General features: G+C 34.1%; 1 protein-coding gene across 1 annotated transcript in view; it reads right to left on the minus strand.

Moving 5' to 3' along the window:
* The window catches only part of CNTNAP2 (contactin associated protein 2), a 1,031,263-nt gene that overhangs the window by 536,883 nt on the left and 470,044 nt on the right, over window positions 1-24,336 (minus strand). The window contains exons 5-7 of the mRNA XM_064704986.1: window positions 9,359-9,562; window positions 6,907-7,091; window positions 3,540-3,683 (exon numbers count right to left, since the gene is read on the minus strand). Of these exons, the coding sequence (XP_064561056.1) occupies window positions 3,540-3,683; window positions 6,907-7,091; window positions 9,359-9,562 (533 nt within the window). The remainder of the gene's footprint in view (window positions 1-3,539; window positions 3,684-6,906; window positions 7,092-9,358; window positions 9,563-24,336) is intronic.

The raw sequence follows: 24,336 nt of genomic DNA on the forward strand, positions 1-24,336 counted from the left end.
GTTACAGAATACTTTTGCTTAAACCACAAATTTTACATACAGTAAAAAAAAAGGTGGAGAGTGTCTGAAATACTCTCTGTAAGCCTTGGCTGTCATTCTCAGTGTAATTGTCACTTTGTGCATAGACACAACTTCTCTTACAGAGTTAAGGCAGTCCTGCATAAACACAGAAGGCTACATCATGTTTTGAGAGACATCTCATGGTTCAGTCGCAGATCTAAATTAAGAAGTGCTCAGAGAGCATTCTGTTAGACTTTTTAAGAGTTCCTTTTGATGCCTTGTAACCAAGAGGAACTAACAATTTCCTTGTTACAAGAAGGCTTTTATATCCAATTGACACTCTCCTGTCATCCTGATGTTTTGGATACTTGCATGCATAACACCTATTAATGTTAATGGCACAGAATGCATTAAAATCCTTTTTCACATCAATGAATGCATTTCCCATGAAAAGCCTAGCTGCATTAAACATTTCTTGAGAAAGCAACACATAATTCTAATTTCCCTGCTAGTTAGCATTTTCCCTACTGAGCTATGTAGATTAATATGAACTGGATTATTGATCCCTTCTAGGACTCTAGTTCACAAAATGACTCCTCTTTTAAGTACAGCCCATTTTATATAGATTGCTCACTAGTTCTAGGTCAAGGTTTCAAGTTAATCTGCAGCTTGTCTCTGTAATAGCCTCTTCATTTTTCAAAGAGAATGAGTTCATTTTCTGTAGATTCAGAGTGACTTGCTGAATAGTTTTCTGGGCAATGACATCTGGAAGTCAAATATATACTGTGCATTTATATTGAAGCTCTTGGTCTTATTAGAGACTTTTTCATACTACATTGGCAGGGAAAAGGTAAAAACAACTTAATTTGTGCAGCCTGAGCTGTGCACCGTGATCTTTCATCTATATGGCAAATTAGATTCATGTTTGCTTATAAATGAATTTTGCCTATCCACATTCAAATATAATCCCTTGTGTAAAATACTACAGTAAATATCTTTCCCAATTAAAAGACCTACTGGCTGAATAGGAAGCTCCCAAAAGACAGGTAATAAGTTTATTAAGACTATACTAACTGCTAAATCAGGATGGATCATATAGTATGGGCAATGCACTATACACTAATGCCACCTTAAATATCACAAAAGAATCAAAATAACTTTTCCTCTTTACCTTCTGAATCTAAATGAAATATGTTACTAAAGTCAGCATTGGACTTTATTTAAATTTAAAATACTTCTAATTTGTCTTTTTATCCTTACTCTTCAAGAAAGCAAAAGGTGCTTGATGGTGCTTTTCTGTTCATAAAAATGTATGTATATAAGACACTTTTTTAAAAAAAAATTAATTTTGTTCAGAAAAAAATCAAGATCATCATCTTTTTATCATCTCTGATTTTCTGGGCCTTCTCATTTTTTATAATCAGTGTGTCAAGTCCCTTTCAATGTGTGACTTCTGAAATTCAACTGCCTTCATCTAGGAACATTATTTTCTTTTTTTCACACCCCTTTAAAATCCTTCTTTTATCCTGAAGTTATCCTTTCTTTGTAATACTTCTCATGACCAGACCGATGACTTTGCTTGTATTCAGTCACATTATATTGTGTCATGCCTTTTAAGGGGAAGGTGTGTCATTGTACAGAATCTCCTACAATGGAGCTTTGATCCCTGTTGGATTGCTTGGATCCCTGTTGGAGTGCCATCATCATAAACACGCTTAACAACAACAATAAGTTCAAGAAAGTCTATTTCTCTTGCTTAATCAGGCTAAAAACTAGGAGAAAAATGTTTTTGTAAAAAACATAAAAATCCATGTTGATTTAGTTAGAGTAAAATTGATTTTGCCTTTTAAGAGCTGTAGCAATTTAAGTATTTCTACTGAAAACAAAGGTCGCTTCTATTTTTCTAGTCATTCTCAGAATTGGAAATCAACAGAAGCATCAAATTAAACTGGCATATCACCTCTTGATGTGGCACTAATACTGCCAGAGCTGCTTGTGTGGATTTTATTTTCATGTTATGGGTAAAAGAATTTTAAAAGTAAAGAACTGAACAAAGAGAGAAACAATCCAAAATATGATTTTTCAGAGACTTTACATGTCTCCTAGCTATGCCACACTTTTGAGATGCTAGGACTTTGAAGGACAGGATTTGCACTATAGGAACTTCCTAAGCAACATTTCTGTTCAGAAAGAGGATTTAAGAATATGTCCTACTAACTTGCAGTGGACTTGATTGAGCAAAATGGAAAGATTGCTCCTGCATAAAGATTCTTTTTAAATTCAGGCATTAATCTTTCAAAATCATGCTTACATTAAAGCTGAAAATGCCCTGCAGAAAAGAAATCTCTTGTAATTATGAAAAAAATAAAAAAGGTTAAAGTTTTAGGAGTTCATTAGATTGGGTTGAAAAAATTTTAAAACTGGAATCTTAATGAAAGGAATGTATATTGTATTCTTTGACTTTGACAATACTGATGAAATTTATGTGTAGAAAAGGTTATAGGTGTCAGGCTGTATTACTGAGTTTGTACAGGCAAACATCACACACTCATGATTATCCCTTGGATTTCCTTGACTGTTTAGTCATGCAATGACATGGAGCTTCAATTTTACTATCCAAGGATAATCAATCCTTTGCATGGCATTATCACTGCATTTGCACAACTTAACACTTTATTACATAAAGGATAATGAAATTGTGTAAACCTCCATACTGTTAGCAGGAATTTGTGAAGTGTGTAAGCTTGTACAGAAGAAAGCCTTGAAAAGTTATTCAAACCATCTCAAACTCATGGCAATAATACATTTATTTCTTACCTCTATATGCCAGCAAGCATTTTCAGTAACACTTAGAACTTAAAAACCAGAGAAATTAAAGTACATTCTTTCTTAATCACCCTGCCCATAAAGCCACAAGTCTGCACATGAAAGCAACTATGAACACTTAAGCTGCTGCAAAAATAGACTAAAATGCTAATAACCTCTGTAATGTTAATAAGCAAATAATGATTTTCAAGTGTAATATCTTGAGGTTTTCAGATGGATAAGAAAAGACTGTACAAGCATTCTCATCCAAAGACTTTTGCACTAAAACCATCCAACTAGCTCAGCAGGGATGGAATATTACCAGGATTTAAAAGCCACAAGAAAGCTGCAATTCATTTAACAATAAATTTTGTCTGCACTGGTTTTAGACTACTATAATTTGAGAAGAAAGGGAAAAAGCACTTACTACTTCAGTTGATTTTCTTTAAAAAAAAAAAAAAAAACCACAAACAACTATCTGACTTACACTAAAGGTTAATTTTTGAAAGATGAAACAAGACTCCAGAAATAAAATGTTCATACATGAAAATATTTTTTTTTTAAAGTCACAAATGTACATACAATAAGATCTTTGGATTTGTGGTAAAATTTGCTTTGTGTTTTATATTATTGTAGTATATCACAAAAATATCAGCTACACAACCACAAGTACCTTCTAGTCTGCTTTAGAAGTAGAAACAGAAGGGTAGATGGCCATGAAATTATGATCTTACCACATTTGAAGGTTCCAATTTCTTCCTCCTGGCAAGGTCGGTGATATTATTGCCATTGTAGTTGATGCTCTCCATGCAGCCTTTGAAATTTTTCCTACTGTTAGAACTTGGCTTGCCAGAAAAAGGCATGCCTCCAAAGGTTATCTTAAATGAAACAGAAAAATGGTAGATAGTTACTGGAAGGCAAAGACTGTTAAAGAATTTTGTTGTACACATTGCTTTCTTTGAACACTCAAGCATGGCAAAGTAGAGAGCTGGCAGCACTCTTTACAGAAAAAGGATGTATCAAAATAAATACTGCAAAAGCAGAAATAAGAATTGTAATTAATTCAAATTATTTATGGTAGCCAAACCCAAATATTATTCCAATTGTCCAAACAGTGAACAGACACACATCACATGTGAACAGTTCTGATTGATATTGGAAAATAAGCATTTCAAACAAGGACATTGGGACAAATTTCCATCACAGTATTTTTCTAAAAACGTAGACATGAAATTAGCCAGATAATCTGATTCAAATAATTCACTCAGCTCTAACTGTGCGCCAGAGCTCAGACTACAGCACAGCAGTGGTGGGCTCCAATGTGGCATGTAATTCTTCTGTAATGCTCATATGTCTACTTCATCCAGAAGAATTTACAGAGTCACACAATTAAAGATGCAATCCCCTGGTAGACAGAAGGACCTTTCACTACCAAGAACATGCTTTTGTCATGTAGTTATAGTCAATGAGGAGTTACCCCTTGATTTATCTGGTCAAATTATCTCCTTAGAGAAGATCAAGACAACCCCTGCATGAGTCAGTCATCAAACTCAAATAGGAATTGGTTTTTGTCTTACAGATGAACTTCATTACCCTGGCTAATTAATTCTGGGTTATCCATAATCTATAGTGCTAAAAACTTAGAAACTCAAATATTTACAAACTAAAAGTGTTTATCTTCAAAGAGTGACATCTCTGTCACTCCATAGAGATGATACAGGTCTCTGCCATATAATGGTCTTTATGGAAATTATTAGAAGTGGATAATGTTACATGTTTTCATTAATATTTTGCAGCTCAAATGCCAAGAATAAGGGTCTCATGAGATTAGTCCCTGCAATCAGTGTTAGGTAATTATATCCATTAGATGATGCCGTAAATAGTAATAACAACTTGTTTTCCTGCCTCACAAATGTTCAGAAAAATATCAATTTGTAGTCTAGTGCTAAGATTTGGCAGAATTAGGCTATTAACCATTATTCATTGTCCATTCCATTTGTTATTACCAACAGAAGGAAAACAGAGCTCTAGGCTGACATTTTCAGTTTTAAATGCAGGTAAGATATCAGTTTCTATCCCAAAGAGGAAGCTTCCACTTGGCATATACGAAGAACTAAAACAATACAGCTGAAATCTAAGACCTTTATAAACCCCACACACCAGCTTTTGGTGTGTACAAATCTTGTGGGGACATCCTCAGGTACTGTAAATTGACATGGCTTGACTTTAGAGAATATACAGCTCTTCATATGGAGATTGGAACTGTAATAGTTTAATAGTTGTCAAATATTTTATGCATGTGTTTGGATTAAATTAAATATAACAATTAAATAAAAAAGAAAGAATTTTGAAGAAAAGAAGAAAAAGCAAAAAACATATAATGTGACAGTGAGTTAAGAGCAACTTACAAGACTATTTTTGATCTCAAAAATGCAATCAGAACTAATATTTTTTTCCTTTTTTTGTGTTTACCTAACTCTTCTGAAAGAGATTAACCTAGAAACTACTTTGTCTATGAAAAATAGTTTTGATTCTTTTGGCTTTAGTCCTTGTAAATCCCAAAGACAATACCTTTAAATTTAGTCTGTGGTGTCTAGCTCCAAAATCAGTGAGATAACAGTGAGGAAAGGAAGGAGATTAATTCTCTTGAGTTTATATGAACTACAGACACACATACACACGCACACTTGAAGAAGTTCAATTAAACACAAGGAGATCCACGTATATGGAAAATGAAATGTATCTTTGAGAACTGATAGTGAGGTCTCTTTATGCAGAGAGGATGGGAAAGTGAATGCACTGAATTCAGCTCTTAATGGGGATACACTTTTTATATGCAATATGTTTGTTATGTAAATATTTTATATATGTATGTATACATATATACACACATGTGCACAAATTGCACAACCGTGGCTTATGGCATTCAGCCTTTTCCTCATTCACTTAAAAGCCTGTAATAAAATCTATTTATATGAGTTTTAAGTAGCTCAGTTCAGATCTTCAGTGCTCAATAATTAATAGAGGTACAGGAAAATTTACTTGTTATTTTCTTATTAGAGTTACAGTAAATAATGTATCCACAAACATTTTTTCAGAATATAATCAAATATTTGACTCAGAAACATTTATAATTACTTTTTTCAAACATTTCATATATTCTTGGTCAAAAGTAAAAATAAAAAACCCCACAAGTTGGAAAAATTAAAAAACACAGTTGATCAAAATAAAAAAAACCCCACAAGTTAATTCAAATTTTTTCCATTACACCATTTATATTCACTCTTACATCTTAAAGAGTTGTAAGGGTGGAAATTACATATCTGGTGCAGTCAACCAAATTAATTCTCATCAGAAACAGTAAAGAGTGTAAGAAAATATTATACAAAGATTGCAATAACTAATGTGTTGAACTTCATGTACAGATTAGAGGAGCTCAACAAGTTCGTAATAGCTGAAGCTGTAGTGTAATCAAACAATAAATCCACATTTAATTACTACCAGCACTTGTCTGCATTAACCTGATTGATTAAACAAGTTTTCTTACAACTTTCCTAACTCCTCATTGCTTCTTTCACAAATGAAGTTACTGATGCCATATTTGTGAAAATACAAGGAAGTATCTACCTACCTAAGACAGGGCAGATCAAGATGTGTATTAATAAAAAGGTTCTAACCTGCTTCCTTTGCTAAAAATAAACTCTAACTCTTCAGATTAAGGCTTTCTGATTCAAGAGCAAAATTCACCTGAGTGAAACAACAGACTGCACTATACTTTTTAAAATATACTTCCTGCTTAGAGCAGCTGCTTTTAGAGATTTTTAATATCATGTATGCCTATCTTGCTGAATAACACACATCTCCCACTTTAAAACAAAGGGCTGAGATGATTGTTACACCAGATGGGACTTGGTAGGCTAATTAAGAGGAACATAATTTACAATGAAAAGAGAATCCTGTTGGAAACAAAGTTTCACGAAATATAAAGGAATAAGTAATCAAAACAAATGTATGAAAAATTAAGAAAACAAATTATGTTAGCTTTCTTATTGAACTTTATAAAAGCAATTTGAATAAGAAGAAAGAAGTTTCACTGTCTACCTCATAGTCCAGGTCCAGATAATCAAATTCTCCATTTGTTCTGAAGTGCTGCATGTGTCTGTCGAGGGTGAGATTGATGTTCCTCCCGTGGCGCTCTATGATGATGGAGTGCCAGTGGTGATCATCCAAGAGGCTGCCTGTTGTCACAGATGTGTGGCCAAAAATAGAGCCAAGCTGGTTGCTGCCTGAGGACAGAAACAATAGCATTTCTCACCTCATACAATTGGGCAAACATTTTCCTCTTTCTTTGTCGATGTTTCACCCGAATCATACCAGACGTGCAATTAACTGGAAGAAGTCAGTGTGCTATGAAGTTGGGACCTGCCCAGTGGAGAGCTGCTGCCACCAATACAAAACAGCAAGCATCTGATCACTGAATTGTCTAAATATATGTATAAATTCATAGCAGCAGTTATTTGTAAATTAACCTGAGAAGCAATACCAATTTCCAGTTGTAAAGATGTTTTCATCAAGGGTTTTCTGCTTTTGCTCCTACTCCGCAGAAAAGAAAAGCTGTCACCTCTGGGCCAGATCCTGAGCTGCATTGGAACTGTACTGATTTATGAATGTTGGGGAGGACATGGAGTCTGATGACAGATTTTGGCAAAAACAGCCAAAATCTCACTCTTGAGTTTTATGCTTTGTGGCCTTTACCAGAGTATCATTATACCAGCAAGCAGAGGGGAAAAGGCTCAGTGCAGACTGTGCTAACAACAGCAAAAACCATCTTCTGTTAATACAGCTTATTTTGCTATGTTATCCTGAAGCAATCTTCCTATTCTGGAAGTCAAACTACTAGCAAGAGTACAGTTTTGCAATTCTCTGCTGTGTTATCCTGGGGGTTTTGCCAGTGTAGCTGTGCTAGTCAGAGATCACATCTCATTGCCATCTGACTGACATAGCTAAGCCAGCAAAGGTTGATAGCATGGATCCCAACTGAAGCAGCAAATGACTAATTCAGCAGTAAGTGTAAAAAATTGCTGCACTGCTCAATAACTCAATGCAATCTTCCATGTTCTGAATACATGAGGACTTGAAGCATTTCTGAGGCTGAGAATTTCTTACCCTTAAGAATGCCTGCAACTGAGACAATAAAGTTTGTGCGTGCCAAAAACACATTCTGGCAAATCCCATTTCCATGGCTTAAGACATTACTTCCTACAAATGACCACCCTGCCCTTATGCTGAAGGCCAATGGTCCTGTTGGTTAAAAAATAAAATAGAATTGCATGCGTGTCATTGAGCCTCAGTTTCTTCAATGCAAACTCAAACACAGTGCAAAGTGAAAACTAAATTCACTTCTGTCTCCCCATCCTTTCCCAGTCCCTGGTGTTTGAAACTAAGTCACTGGATCCCACCAGGCAAGATGAGCATGCTTTTCTACTGTGTCTGATGCAAAGACAATACTCTCAGGCAGAGGAATAATAACACCATAAAGCGTTACATCTGTTTATTTAGTGTGGGTCACAGGGCCCAGTCCCATTTATCAGCCTAATGATTTAAGAGCATCCTCACCAAACTCATATATGGAAATTATAGTAGCTTATAAAGATAGTTTGTGCTGAAGATTATAGAGGAACAGGAAATGAAAGGGTTACTACTGCAATTAAAATTCTTAAAAATAGGTAACTGCTTTAGTTATCTCATCATCTGTTCATGTTGATTGTTAGAAAAATAACAGTAGAAAATGCTAGTGGAAATAAGTATTATTCAATGTAAATAACAAATGGAACAATTTACTCTTCATGTGTCTATAAGAGAACTAAGGAAAATTGCATGAAATCTTTTTCTAAGGTTCTTTTGTTTGAATGGAAAAATACCTCAAACCAGGTAAGTATGGGTCTTTTTCATAATAAGTGTACTTTATAAATCCAGTCACTTATGAGCCTGTAGTCCTCTACTGGGAGGACTGGAACTAGAGTAATGTGTACAGGATTTCATCATAAGATTGCCTGATTAAACAATCTATTTATTTTCCTTTCCTAGCCCTCCTCAGACTCTAGGAAAGCTGCTGCTGCCAACTTCATATGGCCTGTAGCTTAGTAGACTGATATTATTTTTTTTCTGCAAGGTTCCTTAGTGTGACCTTTATTCCTTCGGAAGCGACAACAGAGTCCTTCCCTCACACAAAGCCGTGGCTGAGATCAAATATAATTCTGGAAAACTATTTTTTTTTTCTTTTTTGTTTGCAGTAATGACAATATATTGCTGATCTTGCTTTCCTGTATGATCTTCTTTTCAGAGTATCTCACACAGAGCAAAAGGGACAGGATGGAACAAAACACACATGCACATACACACACACACACACACACACTCCCCCAACATGCAGGAAGGGAATTAACAACATTTTCAACAAAGTGTCTGATTAAATGATGCAGCTTACTAAATTACCTAAAATTTCTGTGGGAGAGCTAAAAAACTACTAAAAAACTAAATAATCAAAACATACCTAAATTTAAATTTAGAACAAGTTTGGCTTTCTTCAGTTCCAAGGTGATATAATCTCCCTGCTGTCCTTCTCCGTGGAAGATTACACCTTCACTTTCAGAGGTCTTAAATTTCAGAGAGATGACATCTTTCAGTGTTTTCATTTTCTTGTTCCTGAATCTGTATGGTAACACTACATGGCCATCAAAATTGATAACATCAGCCCCTAAAGGAAAAAAAAAATAAAATCATTGATGAGCAGTTATACATTTCTATGGCCACTGGAAAAAGAGACATGCCCTATGCAGATTGTACCTTAACAGAATAAAAAACGTGCAAATGTGAATACACTGTAAATACATTTTCTTTTGTCCACAATTTATTGCCAAAAAAAGTAAGAAGCAGGCAGAATATAAATTTAATCCACATAAAGTAAAAACAGAAACAAATCAGATTTTGGAGGAAAAAGGCTACAACTGTACTCAATGACTTTCAGTTTCTCTCAAATAGAGTTGCTGCCATGTACATTTACCTAATTATAGCTCAAAATGAAAAGTAAACATCAGACTGGTCATTAATAAATCATTTAATAGGTCTTTAAAATTCACTATAGGTATCTGCAAGGACTGTAAACAATAAAAATGAGCCCAGAGTAACTGCTTGGTAGTTTTAGACTTTATATAAAGCAGACATAAGCCTTGTATATTTAATGAAATGACAAGTAAGTTATGACCTCAACTAATTTTGTAAAGAAAAAAACAAACCTCTGTCATTTGAAGCAATTTTTTTCATGTTTTCATGTTTGGTTTTGTTCAAAATATGTGGAAACTGAGGGATGCAAACATTTAAGGTCAATCCAATATTCATATATATATATATATATATATATATATAGCAAAATAACACTTCAAAATTTTATTTTGTCTTATTTTCATGATGCAATCTCTACTTTAAATAATGAACACAAATTTTCCACAATTTTCTGGATGCTAGATCCCAGTAAAAATAGCTGTAGAGCTGGATTCCATTCAACAGATGCATTTATGCTGAATATTGAATCTCATCACTTAAGGTAAGTTCTGTAAAAGATTTCAAACAGATATTTATCTATAAAATTTTACACATATTTAAAAAATCCCCTTTGTAAGTTGCTAATAACCCAATCACCAGTGTCTTAGCAACTATTTGTAAGAACATTTCATCCTCACTGTTGACAACTAACAATTTGAATAGTTGTTAAGTAAAATTCTTCCTGTTTTTCAAAAGCATTTGAACTCCTGATTGACAGACCATATTTGTTCATGCTCTGAATGGAAAGAAGCATGGCATTTTATCATCTATTATTCAACCACATCTAATTTTTGCCTTCTTCTGTGGTCTGCTCTTCAGTGACTCCTTGCAACTTTTTCCAGTTCCTAACTTGTTTTTGTTGTTATTGTGAGAATTAATTCAAAACTTCCATCCCCTCTCAAAAACACAGAGACAAACACATATATGTTGTATAATTAACACAAAAGCCTGTTTCAAATCTCCATTAAAACACTATGCCTAAATGCATATATTTCAATTTGAATTTACATGACCAAGTCTTCCTAAATCTGCAAAGACTTCTGAAGAATTCATAAATTGTGATCCCCTTATTGTTTATGCCAACTAAATTGTGAAGAATTTTATTTGGTGCATAAAATACGAGCCTTAGAAATGACTGTGATATCCCATAATTATCGCCATACATCTCATTTTTGTCAGAATTCAGCAATATATAATAGAAATATCACTTTTCTTTATGAAACACCTCTTAAATTACAAGTTTCAATAATAGATATGCATTAAGCTTTAAGTACAACTAGAACTCTCAGCCTGATCTGGTTCTTCCAAATGACAAATTCCAACCATGGGACTCCGCTCTAAGTAAAATATCAAAATGGTATGTTGTATTTGTTGTGTAATAACTCCATTTAGAAGTTACCAGCATGAAAGAGGGCACATTTACTTGGGCATAGATGAAGAAGTATTCAGAAGCAACAAATTGAATTTCAGAAGTGGGGTTATCATGGCTCGAGTAAATCCATTACTTCTGGAATGATTACTTTTTTTTAAGAAACAAAGTAAATTGTTAGAAAAATAATGTAACAAAGATTATATGAACCAGTTGGTTTTGTTTGCCTTCCAAGCTGTCAAGAGATCTGAGAAATTAATTCTTGAGATTTTTGTATATAGTTTACGGAAAAAACAAAAACAAAAGCAACTTTTAGAAAAACATGAAATCTGTTTATAGAAAAAAATGCAGTATGAAAGTCACCCTTTTATCACAAAAATCTTACCTTTATGTAAAGTAAATTTGCTATAGAGATCCTGCTCTTTTGAATCTACATACAACTGCCTGGCACAAGTGTTGAATAATATGAAAGAAAATTGATGAATATTACACCTTAAGTAACCTTCATATCAAATATACATCATAAAAAGATGATTCCACATGCAATGTCTGAGACTGTCTTTCATAAAATTTCTTAAATTTACTTTCTGATGGTCACAGAAACTTCTCTATGGGATATATAAGTTTTCCACTAAGGCCAGCAGGTACCACTTTGTAACATCTGAAAAAGTTGGCTTAATAGTCAGGGATCTGACCCAGAGCTGGTCAGGACCACGCAGTTTTGTGGATTCACAAGATGTCCATGACAAGGCAAGTATCCCTTCTGTTCCTACATCATTGTTAGAGTTCCATAGGTATACTCATTTTTTGAAGAAAATTTATATTACACACTTTAACAAAGCTGAGTAAAAGGGCTATATTTTTTCCAGAATCTGTCCCTGAATTTCCATGTTTTGAAAATAATTCAATCAAAAAAAGAAGCTGCAGTAATCTTTGATTAAACAGATTTTTTTTAGGCATGGCTGTACTGTCCGCATGGGTCTGAATGATAATTCAATCGCCTGAAGATTACACAGCAATTATGTTTGAGTTATCATATGTAGACTGTAGTAATGACTTGTGTTCTTTCTATGATGGCACTCAGATATTTAATATCATGAAAATTAACGTAGTGCAGAATGCTGCCCAGAGAGTAAACCATATAATTCCTATAATTGCAATGTAAATATATAATTTTTCTCCTCCTTAGCCACTCATCTATCAGCATTAGTAGGAAAAAGACCTAAACCATCACATGAAGTATGTACACCTGCAGTCGGTGACTGTTGTCAGAGGCTACTAATGCAACAGGGAAAACCTTCATAAGAAAAGATAAAATTTAAAAAAGAGAGAGAAAGAGAAGAAAGAAGAAGAAAATGAAGAAAGAAGGAAGAAAGAAAACCTGAGAATTTTTTTTTAAATTACATGGAAATAGGAAGTACAAATCTGATTACTTGCAATTTGATTTCTGCCCTAGTGGATTTCCTGTTATATAGTTAGATTGGAAAACAGTGTTAAAACAGTAAAAATATTACACCACTTTCCTGTGGCTACTTAGATGTGTTAGGCCTTATCACAGTAAATACTTGGAACCACATTAAAGTCCTTTCATTAGTTAATGCATCATCAATTTTCCTCTAAAAATATCACAGAAAGCCTTGCAAAGATTAACAGGATATTGGGTGACAAATGTGACCCTATTCCCAAATCTCCAAGGAAGCTAAATCCCCAGCCACAGGTCTTCCTACCTATGCTTTTTCCTGTACTTTTGGCTACATGCAGGATTTGGCAAAATTTGACCAGGGCATCAAATCTTTCAATTTATCAACTAATTAAAAAGAAAGAGCCCCCAAATCAGACTCAAGCTTCAGAACTTCACTATTTACTCCATTTCTTGTGAAAGAAATATAACTATCTTCAATGCAAGCATTTTAAGAATGAAGAAGTGTTCATTCACAAAGACTCATGAGATACTTCTTCACAACTACTTAGCTGCTTTGATCAAGGTACTGCCTGGAGTTACTAAAAAATCCCTGCTTTGTGACACAGTAAAATTACAGTGATCAAAACAAAGCAGAAAAGCAAAGTGTTTTCCAGAAAAATGTTTACCATACCGTGAACAAAAACCATGGCAATATGTTTCTCCTCCTAAATTACAAATTTAACATGTACACATATTTTTAAATTGCTACTGATCTCTGAATGATTGACTCTTCAAAGCCTTTACAGAATATTTCAGTGGGATTAAAGATATAAAAGTTCTGTACCACTGACTGACAGCGACCTTCAGTGAAATTTTCCCACTCTGTTATCTCTCATCCATTTTTTCATCTGCTTAAATTGTCTGTTTAGACTAAATGAGCTTTAGGGAAAACATCCTCACTTTTACCATTCTTTTCTTACCCTATAGTTTGAACCCTACATGTGATGGTCTAGTAATATAGTAATAGATGGTAATAGCCATACACTGAGCATCTACCATCTAAAAATATCAGAGATACATCAAAGCATCTTTGCCTGGCCCAAACTATTCCACATATGTAGCTTCATTTGTAGCTATTAGTCACGGGTTCTAAAATATCATTGTGGGAAATAGCACATAAACAGTGTATTGGTAAATAGTTTAACAGCAAAAAAATAATATTTTCTTCTAACAAAGCAAGGGATAAGGCTCAAAATTATACCAAGAATAAAGCCTCATTTTGTTAATATTCACAAAAAAATTACATTTACAGAAATTTCTTCAGAAAATCCTAATGTACTTTTTCAGGAGTTCCATATGCTGTCAACTTGATAGCGTGCTGAATTTGCCACTGGGGTCTTTGCATCTTGAGCCTCAGCAGAATTAAGTTCGCTGAGCTCACGTTAGAGATGCACTGCTACACATCATTTCACCAAAAAAAAACCCAAAAACAAAAACAAAAAAAAAGCCATGGCCCAGCACAGCAGTCAAAAGATTACCTCCTCTTTTATGTTTTCTTGCAGTGAGGCAGAGAGCCAAAGGTTCCGTGTTTGAGCACTGCCTTCAGGCACTACAGCCAGCTGTAAGGACACGGGCAGCTCTGGCCTCAAGTCTGCTGCAGCCAAATTGACACAGCCTCTACTCCCTTTTTCAAAAGTCAAGGCACCTGCCACAAAGGACCAAAAAACTAACACAGATACAGATGTATGTTGCATTTACAATAATGTGCACTTTTTCATATTCTGGAAGCACATGGTGAAAGAAAATCAATCTTACGCTTCTCTTGCCTGCTTAGTTTCCAATGCACTGAGCCTGAATTCTGTTGTTATCTGTCAAGTGATGTCAGTGTTTGAAAGAGAAAAAATACCTTTACAAGGAGGTGTGGAATTTTTCCTCTCCTTTCTTTACATTACATACAGTGTACATATGGCAATGCAGTATGAAAGTAGTAAGAGTTTTGTCAAGGTGTATTTTTAACTCAATACTTGGGTAAATGACACAAACTTTACTCTCACTTTTTATACGCCTGCCAGAAACTCTCCAAATAAATCTGTGAGAAAATACTTCCTAAAGGTAGTGGGAATGCTTTGCCAAGTTCTGAGGGCAATATCCACTTAAGATATATAAAAAACACTTGGTACTTTAATTTTTTTTTTCCTGAATTTCAAAGCACAAACAGTTTCCCCTATTTTTATCCTAATATAATATTCCTGATAAAAAAAAAGTTGTAGTTACTGTAATGGTGGTATTTACAATTAATTTTTCTAACTCCTGTGAAAATGTTTATAAACATGTGACTTTGTCATAATTTCTATCTAATAAGAAACAAATGCAACAAGTGAAATGAAAAAGAAGAAGAAGCAAAATTAAAGAAGAAAGAAAACCAAAAGAATATAGAATATATGCAAAGATATTAACATAATGACCATGGCTAAAGTTTTCCTCTGTCCCCAAGTGTATGTATATGTATGTCCTCCTGCTTTTTTTTTTAGTAGGAAAATTGGGTTCTTTCTGACAATATTAAACTAAATTTTTATACATGCTAATTGTTCCTTGAGACAATAATTTTGTGACAAGTGAAGTTCTGTGCAGTTTCAACTAACTCGAATTAGTTACTGTTATATACACAGGAGAAAACACTAAAGCATTTGAAAATTTTATGAACTTAGATGAGGCTTCAGAATATACTTCAAAATTATTTTCTTAAGGATGTGTTTAAATAGGATGATATTTCAAGAACTTAATGTTAAGTTAATTATTTTTTTGGTTGAAGATTTTCAAGAAAATTTTCTTTCATTGGTTCTTCAAATTTCAAAAATATAATTAATTTCAAAATATAATTAATTTAAAAAATTAAATGGGAATATTTTTATATATGCTACATTTTTACTATAAGATGGAGAAATGAGAAAATGAACATATTCATAGTATACTTTGCAATTCCCTTTTAAGCTTACTCATTCTAACCACAGGTTGCAAAATAAATAATACTGAACAGTACATAGTAGTCTCCTATAGTGGACTACTACCAGTGCCAGAGAGAACTAAGACTGTAAGCCAAGATAATCTTCATCTCAGACAAGAGCTATTCTTTCCAGAATCTATTCTGCCTTATGACTCCAGAAGGACAATTACAATGGATGCTAAGAGATACAGTCTATTTAAAGTAGTCTGTTCCTAAGGAAGAAAAGAGATTCAGCATCAATTAAAACACTTCTTTGATAGCTGTACATGAGTTTTTACACTTTGAAAAGTTTTCATATGTATACCTTTACGTGGTTCATTTATGACTGCGAAAATTAAAATTCAGGCACCTTGCAACTGTGAACTATACGCAACAAAATATTCTCTATGATCTACTATTCTTTAGCTATGGTACTTTAAAATAAATCTGGTAAAAATAAAAGTACAATTCAAATACTCTGAAGAAAGTGTGCTTTTTGTATCTTATCATGCTGGTTTACAAGCCAGAAGCATTCCTTGCAATTGTAAATATGTTTCATTCTGTTCTTCATTTTGAAACCCATCATTTGACATTGGATCTCAATGGGAACATTAAAGTACATCATTAAACTCTAAACCCAGGTACAGTACTTAATTTACTTGAAAACAGCTAGCCTCTACTAATGTTTTCACTGTTTATTAAAAAGGTAAATCACAAGAGCTCCAGGTCAATAAAAGAAGACAGCTCTGACTCTCACACAGTAAATGGCCAAAACAGGTCTCAATCCTTATTACACTGGTGAACTTACTCATTACTTAATAAAAGAACTACAGCAAATAAAAAGTTTGTACCATGTCTTACAACATTCACACTCAGTTTACTCAGTGAATAAATTATCTACAAAATGGACAAGACAATCTGTTGAAACATTAAGGAAATGGATGACTAGCTAGAGCTTTGGTTTTAATGTTTACAGCTACATGAAAACAGAAAGACGCACAGTTGGCCCACAAAATACTGCTTTAGAAGTTCTCTTTTTGAGCTGATGCCACCCAGTTCAATCATCTCCTGGTATACAATATTTTCATGTCTTTTAATATCTGGATGCTCTCAGAGCACCCATTACTCAAGACCAAATTCTTCTTTCTCAATCATGTCCCATATACTTTATTCACAAAATCATTCTCAAACATATATTCTTTACTTCTTCCAACCATGCATCTTGTATTTAAATTGAACGCTCAAAGTGAGCTGCACAGACAATGATTAAGGTGTGTGGAGCATGGACTGTTTCAAGCTCCTGTGCTCAGTTAAGTCTGATACAGTAAAAATCTCATAATTGTCATTCAAACTTCTACAGTTGACTGCAAAGAGCAAAGAGTGGAAGAGTGAGACAGGCCTGGCCATGGAACACTCACATTTATCATAGTGAGTAACCTCACTATTGCCTAAGGGCAAAAAACATGTGTTTCTAAACCCCATTTCTAACAGATGTCTAGTCTTTTATTGCAGCTGTGAGTCTGCTGCTGCTGCTAATTCCATCTTGGTGTACAAATTCATTTTATGGTAACAAAAACGAAGGTGAGTTGTTACCTTTAGCTCATGTATTTAAATTCAAGATTATGAGTTAATAGAGAAAAATTCATTAGCATAAATGATAGCAGAACAACTTTGCATATTTATACAGTTCAGTTTCACTGTTTTATTTTCAAATTAATCAGAGATTAATATCTTGTGTTTAGCACAACTTAGGAAAAGCAGACCACTGGAACTTGATTGTGGTCAAATAATTAAAAATAAGTAATTCAGTCAACAATTTTTTCCTCTCCTGCCTAACATCCAACATATCATGCATACTGTACTCCTTACTCAATGATGTCTTGCACATTGTCATGTAAGTGTTTGGATTCCAAACTTGTAAACCATAAAATCTGAGCCCCAAACTCTGCCAAGCACAGATTAAGTGTGAACTTCCGGGTGGCTGAATCCAGTGTTTACTATACTTTGTATTTATTTTAGTGTGTTCAGTTTAAAAGCCCCACTCATACTCAAGGTTAGAAGTCAAAGCTTTATTTTCAGATGATCTACATTCATTAGGTTCTGCCTTGGTTCAGTCAAAGTCTAATAATTTAACATGTAAACAGCCTCCAGTGCTACTGGATTAAGGTGCTACTGTAAAAGAGCATACAGTTACCAATATTAAGTGCATGGATGCTGTATTTGAATAAAAAATAGCAAAAAAGTGAGGATTGGTGGCACTACATCAGCATCACTTGCAACACTGCTTATACCCTGGGAAAGAAAATCCCAGAAGGATTCAACATACAGCAGTATGAAAGCTTAACTTGTATTATATCACACATATAAAGTGAGCTACTTCCCTGAGAGGGAAAAATAATTTTTTTTGCAAAAATATTCACCGTGACAAGAAGTACATCAGGAAAGAGCACCTAGTCACAAAATCATGAAGGTTCAAAGGGACCTATAGATTTCATCTAGTACAACCCACATGCTCAGAGTTTATTTGTACATTTAATTCTGCCAGAAGCACTGAGTTTCATTTAACTGGGTTTTCACCTTTTTTCCTTAACTGAACAAGGAGACAGATTTGCTTTATTGACAAGTGATTTTCCTTGTGTTTCTCAGGCTGCACTTTCCAAGGTCAGGGATATATTGTGTCTCCCTCCCTACAGCCATACATGATCTATCTGTAACTTCTAGCAGGGTTTACAGTTCAAGAGTTTCTGGTGTAGCAGAGCTTAAGACCTCTAAATTCTCCACTTGCCACAACAGTCTCTCCAGCAGGAATTTGCTCATGGCACCTCAACTGTGTGACTGGCTGGTCCTCCCCTAGGAATTGTACCATGCATTTCAGGTTTCCCTGCTCAGCCAGTGCCAGCAATTCAGTGTCCTGAACTTTTGATTATTCTCTATCACTAAAAGATAAAAAAAAATGCAGTAGGATGAGAGTTTCTTCTCAGGAAGACTGTAAGGGACCTGCTTACATACAGTTAACACATATTAACATGCAGCAGGTTCAATATTTACAATCACAAAGTCCATTACTCTTATAATTGCAATTCTTGATCCATGATGACTGATGTATTTTTTCTGAGCTAAGGGGTTAATTTCATTTAAGTTTTCCAGCTCTAAATGAAATATTGATACTAGAATCTAAGACTTTTCTTTAATTTCTTCAACATTTTCTAGTGTTTGTCTCTAAATTTACAGGCTCGTGAGAGAGAAATAAAAGTCAAACCTGTTGCTTAATAGAAGAGTCAGATTAAGTAACGAAAAAAATTGCGTTTTTGGTCAATCAGTTTGAAATGTCTGGAAGGTTCAAAATATCATAAGAATGAATCTCCCACAAAAGAAATTTTACCAATATCTATCAAATTCTATTTTTTTTTTTCAAAAAATAAAGGGACTCTGAGTAAGAGCATACATATAGCTATTCTTTCAGATGGGAGCATTTTTCTTTTTTGAGACCATTTTTCTGTTATTAGAGACACCCAAACTGTGTTTGTAAATTATGTGAAAAGACATTTTCTTTCAGTCTTCAAGATTTTTTGAGACTGTGTAATTAATGAAATTATTTTTCAACAGTGATTTTCAAAAACCTGTATCTGATTCTTAAAAATAATTCAACTAGCTCTGTATGTTAGTGACTGTCACTACAGCAAATACACATATTCACACAAGGGATGAAATTTTACAGCCCCTACTTAGGCTACAATTAATTATGTTTAACTAAAAAAAGGAGGATAACACTCAAGATATTTCCAAGTGGGTAAGAAATGCATGCAAGTGTGTACAGGCAACTCACTCCAGCTGCATAAGATGCTGCTATTCAATCATGAAGCAATGAATGCTCCACATGAATAAAAGGGGAAGATGCTTTCTCAAAATTCCAGTGTGGATAAGTAAATTTTATTGCTTAAAACTGCCACATTCCATTTTTTAAAGTGCTCTTCCTTTAAGTTGGAGCAGGGCATCCAGAGAAATTTTCCCTACAGATTTGGCTGTGATTAATCTGGTGTTTGAAAGTTATTTTTCACCCTTTTTCCAGACAACCTTGTTGGGAATAAATGAAATAAGTAGGGCACATAGCAGACATGGTTTAGGCTTACTATACTGGAATACAACCTAATATGTAATGTGATAGGTACATCTTGGATTATCCACACATGGATTTGCTTTGTAAAGGAAAATTGCTTCTTTTTGGGTTTAACAAGTTATTGTGACAGGTATATGGGAGAAAGACTTTATAAATATAGGAGATGACTTTATCATAACAGAAGAATTCTAAGTAAGGTAATCAGTAATGGACACATAAGCTTTTGTGAACTCTTTCTGTTCATGTGGCAGCATCCTAAAACAAACAAAAAAAAAAATCAATGCCAATATAAATGCAGATACTATTGTCAGTATATTTTAAAATATAACTCCTCAGTAGAAGAAATCCATGAAGAGGTTATTAACCTGACAATTCATATTTAGTTTGTGCATGCAAGAGCTTTTAGTGCAGTCGGTGCTGTTCCACTTGTCCTAACATTTTCCCTAGTGAGAGTATTGCTGAACCAGCAGATCATCTCAAGTCAGTTTCCAGACTCCTGACTTTCTAAAGATGTTCCATCAGAAACAATATTTTTCATCACTAATGCCAGTGAAGGATTAGACTTCCACCTATTTAACAAAGAGAACTGACAAAGTCCTGTGCTATCAATTCTCTGTTAAGGAAAGAAAATCTAAACATACATTTTGCTTTTCACCTTTAATGAGGCAAAAAAATTTTCTGAAATAGTGGTTAGGAGGTCAGCATATAAATACTTACAGAAATGTCTTTGATGTTCAAAAGCATTAAGAACAATCTACTCTGTCAGAAATCAATGGGAGAAAAATAAGCCATTTTATGTAAATATTTAAAATTGTAATCAGGTTCCTATGCTTTTACATCAGTTTGAGAACTTCTGACTAATTACTGTTATCCAAGTAGATATTTTAATAACAAATAAAGTTCATTACAAAGAGCTGTCTTATGAATCAATGGAGGACTCATGCATATTAAAAGAAAAAACAAAAAACAACAACAAAAAAAAAAAAAAAAAAAAAAAAAACACAAAAACAAAACAAAAGCCCCTCCTAGACTATCTCCACTGTTTCACTGTTTTTTGTTCTGTTTATGAAATCCTAGTCTTGGATAAACTAATTGTTTCCTATTTGACTGCAATAAGATAATTTAATTTTAAAGAATTCCAATTTCTGTTCACAAGCCACTAAATATAAGAATTTGCTCAAAAAATCATACCCTTAACTTATACAGAAGTACTGAAATTATTTTTAACCTTAACTTTTACCTATAGATCACACCCCATTCATTTCTGGGGGGTTTAATCAAAATGTAAGAATTGCTAATTGAAAATTTAGCATCATCAAGGCAGTGTTGTAAATACAAGAAATGCATAAAATATTTAATGTGTAGCAAGTGAAGATGAGATACATTTATACATAATTACAAATAAGGGGGGAAAATCCTTACTGATTAAAAATTAAGCTCTTGTAACAAATTACTCACACTAGTTTTCCTAACAAAATCAAAAAGCTACTTGCTCTGATGAGTAATAGTTAAAGGCATTTTTATACAATCTGTAGCTGCCTTTTAATTTTCATTTTCAAGTCGAACAAGCAAACAGACTCAAACAATGCCAACAAATGGTATACATTGTATTCATGAACAATAAAAATTGCACATGGAATGCTGCCCAGGTGTAGATGTACATGTCCGTGTTTGCATCTCGCTAAATATGGAATTATTCTGGTCCAACATTATTGCTTTAGGTAAGTAGCTCTGTATCACTAGTATCTTGAAACTGAGTAGAGTGGTGGACATCAACAGGCTTTGGAGAATGATTAAAAATAACAGTCTTGTAATTTCTATACTTTGTTGAAAAGCACCAGTTCAGTGCCTTCTAGCAGATATACTCTGTTTAATACTGCTTCTTTTTTTTTCTTTTTTAAAGCCTGTGGGGTTCTTTGCCAGGATTGTGGGTTTTTTCTCTGTTTTTGTGCTCGTTTGAGCCACTGCATTAAATAACAGGAAGATTGTCCTCAGTGTGTTATAGAGATGTATGCGGTCAGAAATCAAATCTCAAGGAGAGAAGACACCCAAACTACGTATCCTAAAACACTTCAGGAAGAAATCCTGAGTTTGTGAAGGAAGAGGGAAAATAAGGATATAAAACTGTTCATATTGATAGCTTTCATTTTGGAATGAAATATGCATATTTTTGTTTAGTTTTTTGGTGAATGGCTGTAAACTCCCAGAGAAATCAGACACTACTCTTATTGTTGTATGAAAGTAGTATTTCCTCCTCCATACAACTGAGCTTCAGTGGAAAATCAGGCTTACTTGCAACAAGCAATAAAGACAGGAGAACAAAACATAAAAGGTAAAATATATGCAGGGTTTTTTTTTTTAAACTTATTTTCAGGATGCTCTAAGGATTATGCAAGATGTGTATGATAATGAGGAAAGAATTTTGCAGAGAGAAAAACCCACTGCCACACTGCCAGTCTAAGTTAATTGAAGAGTTTACAAATGACTACTATTGCTGCTGAACCTGAGATATCACACCATGTGGAACTCAACCAAAATTTTTTCTTCTCAGCCTTGCAGACACCAGGCTCCTGTTGGAACAGTTCTGGGGATTAAATCTTCCTCAAAGGATTATGCTTTCAGTGCAGCGCAATCTTCCATTTACTTCAAAAAGTAGGAAGAAGACACTGTACAGAAATACCTGGGCCTCTAAGAGATTTTCAATAGTCTTTGAGCTCTATGTTACAACAGTAGGGCATCTCTCCATTATCCAATGGCCTTTGGGGAAAAAATCTCTAGCTATACTGAAAATTATAAACTTACAAGATCTTAGACTCCCAGTTCCTATTGACTTTTAATTCTTACTCCTTCTCTACTCCCCTCAACAAAATTCTTCACTGAATTTTCTAATATATTAAAGTAAATGTATTTTCAGCATTTTAGTTTTAAAGAAAGACATAATAAGAGTTAAAACAAGCAAAACCAACACCAATCAAAAAACCCCAATCCATATCCTTTCCCCTAATTTATTTTAATAAGGATGGGTCCTTCTGGTAGTAAGTTATTGAGTCCTTGGAAATGTTCTCTTCTGAAGATCCTTGATCCTTTAGGGCACTGCTGTGCAGGCAGATGTAATTAAAGCCAAGGGGAGATCAAATGGACTGTACACTCTTTTCATTTAAAGGTGCTTAACCTGCTTTAGATGACCTTGTCTACACAGAAGAATTATTACAAGAAAATCTCATCACTACCAAAGCTATTTCAGCTTCAGTAGCATCAGTATTGCTTTGAATTTCTGAGTAGATCACTCAGCAAAAGCAGTACTTTCAAGAACATCTGCTGATATCCTATCATATTACAAAGTTATGGCAATTTTTTCTGTTCAGTGTAAAACAGCCTCACTGTAAACAACAATTCTTAGTCTCCAACTCCTATGGGCAAGTTTTATTCAATCATCTTTTAAGCAACAGCTCTGCATTTTTTTACCAGATGAAAAAAAGCACTTAATAATACTGATATTTAAGTATTCCTTTACAGAGAGACAACAAATGTATTGTCTCATTTACCTCAGCCAGTATTGTCCAAATTATCTTTTCTTTCTTTTACAGGCTTTGTATACACTGATTTGGCAAACAGATTTAGAGTTGGTCCATACCGCAAGGTAAATTAAATTTAAAACAAAGACAGAATTTTCCATGTACTTTTTAACCTCAGTGAGGGAAAACAGATCTTTTTGCTTCTTCTAGATGTGACACATATCTTCAGAGCATGCTGTATGGGTCAGTTCTGCTGTCTGTTTTTTGCTCAAGGGATGTGTGGTATCCAGCTTTTGAGTTAATATATTTACAACATTAGCTCCTCATTGCCTGAGCTACTAATGGCAAAAATCTCACTGAACTTAATGGGAATTTCTCAGCTATTGAATGTCCTTCATGTACAGAAAAGGTTTCAGGCACAATCTTTTTTCATTGAACATTAAGCAGTAAAATACGAAAGTGAATCAGTAAAACAATATAAAATACACAACTTGAAAGTTGAAATACTTTGGAATAAAAAGAAACCTATTGTTCCACCAAGCCTGGATCAGTTTTACAAAGTGAACAGGAAAAAGCATTTTACCTCAATGCCTAAATAAATAATTACACTCTCTCATCTCAGTTAAGACAGCTCAAAGACATCATTTTGATCTCTGCCATCAACTCTGAGATATTTTTCCTAAGAAAAATAGATGACATTAGAACTTATCAAGTATGCTGAATATAAATCAGTCATAATCTCATTGCAACTCATGGAGCAGTTATAGATCACTAAGCATAAGGGATTCTTTTTTCTTGTGTCTCTTTTATTTTTCTTCACTGCCTACCAGCATAATGGGCCCTCTTGCCCTTTATGTTATACTGTTGTGTTAGTTGCTTTTCCTACTTCATGCTGAGAGAGCTGCCTAATTAGGAAGACCAGAGTCAGCTTCTAGACTATTGCTGTTTAATACTGTTAGTTTATCTGTTAATTAATGTGCTACAGTTGGCAATCTAATTAGATTTTTTTACTGCAGAGATAAGTCAGTGAAATTACAAAGAAGT

This window comes from Zonotrichia leucophrys, chromosome 2 (genome assembly GCF_028769735.1).
Source record: "Zonotrichia leucophrys gambelii isolate GWCS_2022_RI chromosome 2, RI_Zleu_2.0, whole genome shotgun sequence".
Lineage (NCBI taxonomy): Eukaryota > Metazoa > Chordata > Aves > Passeriformes > Passerellidae > Zonotrichia > Zonotrichia leucophrys.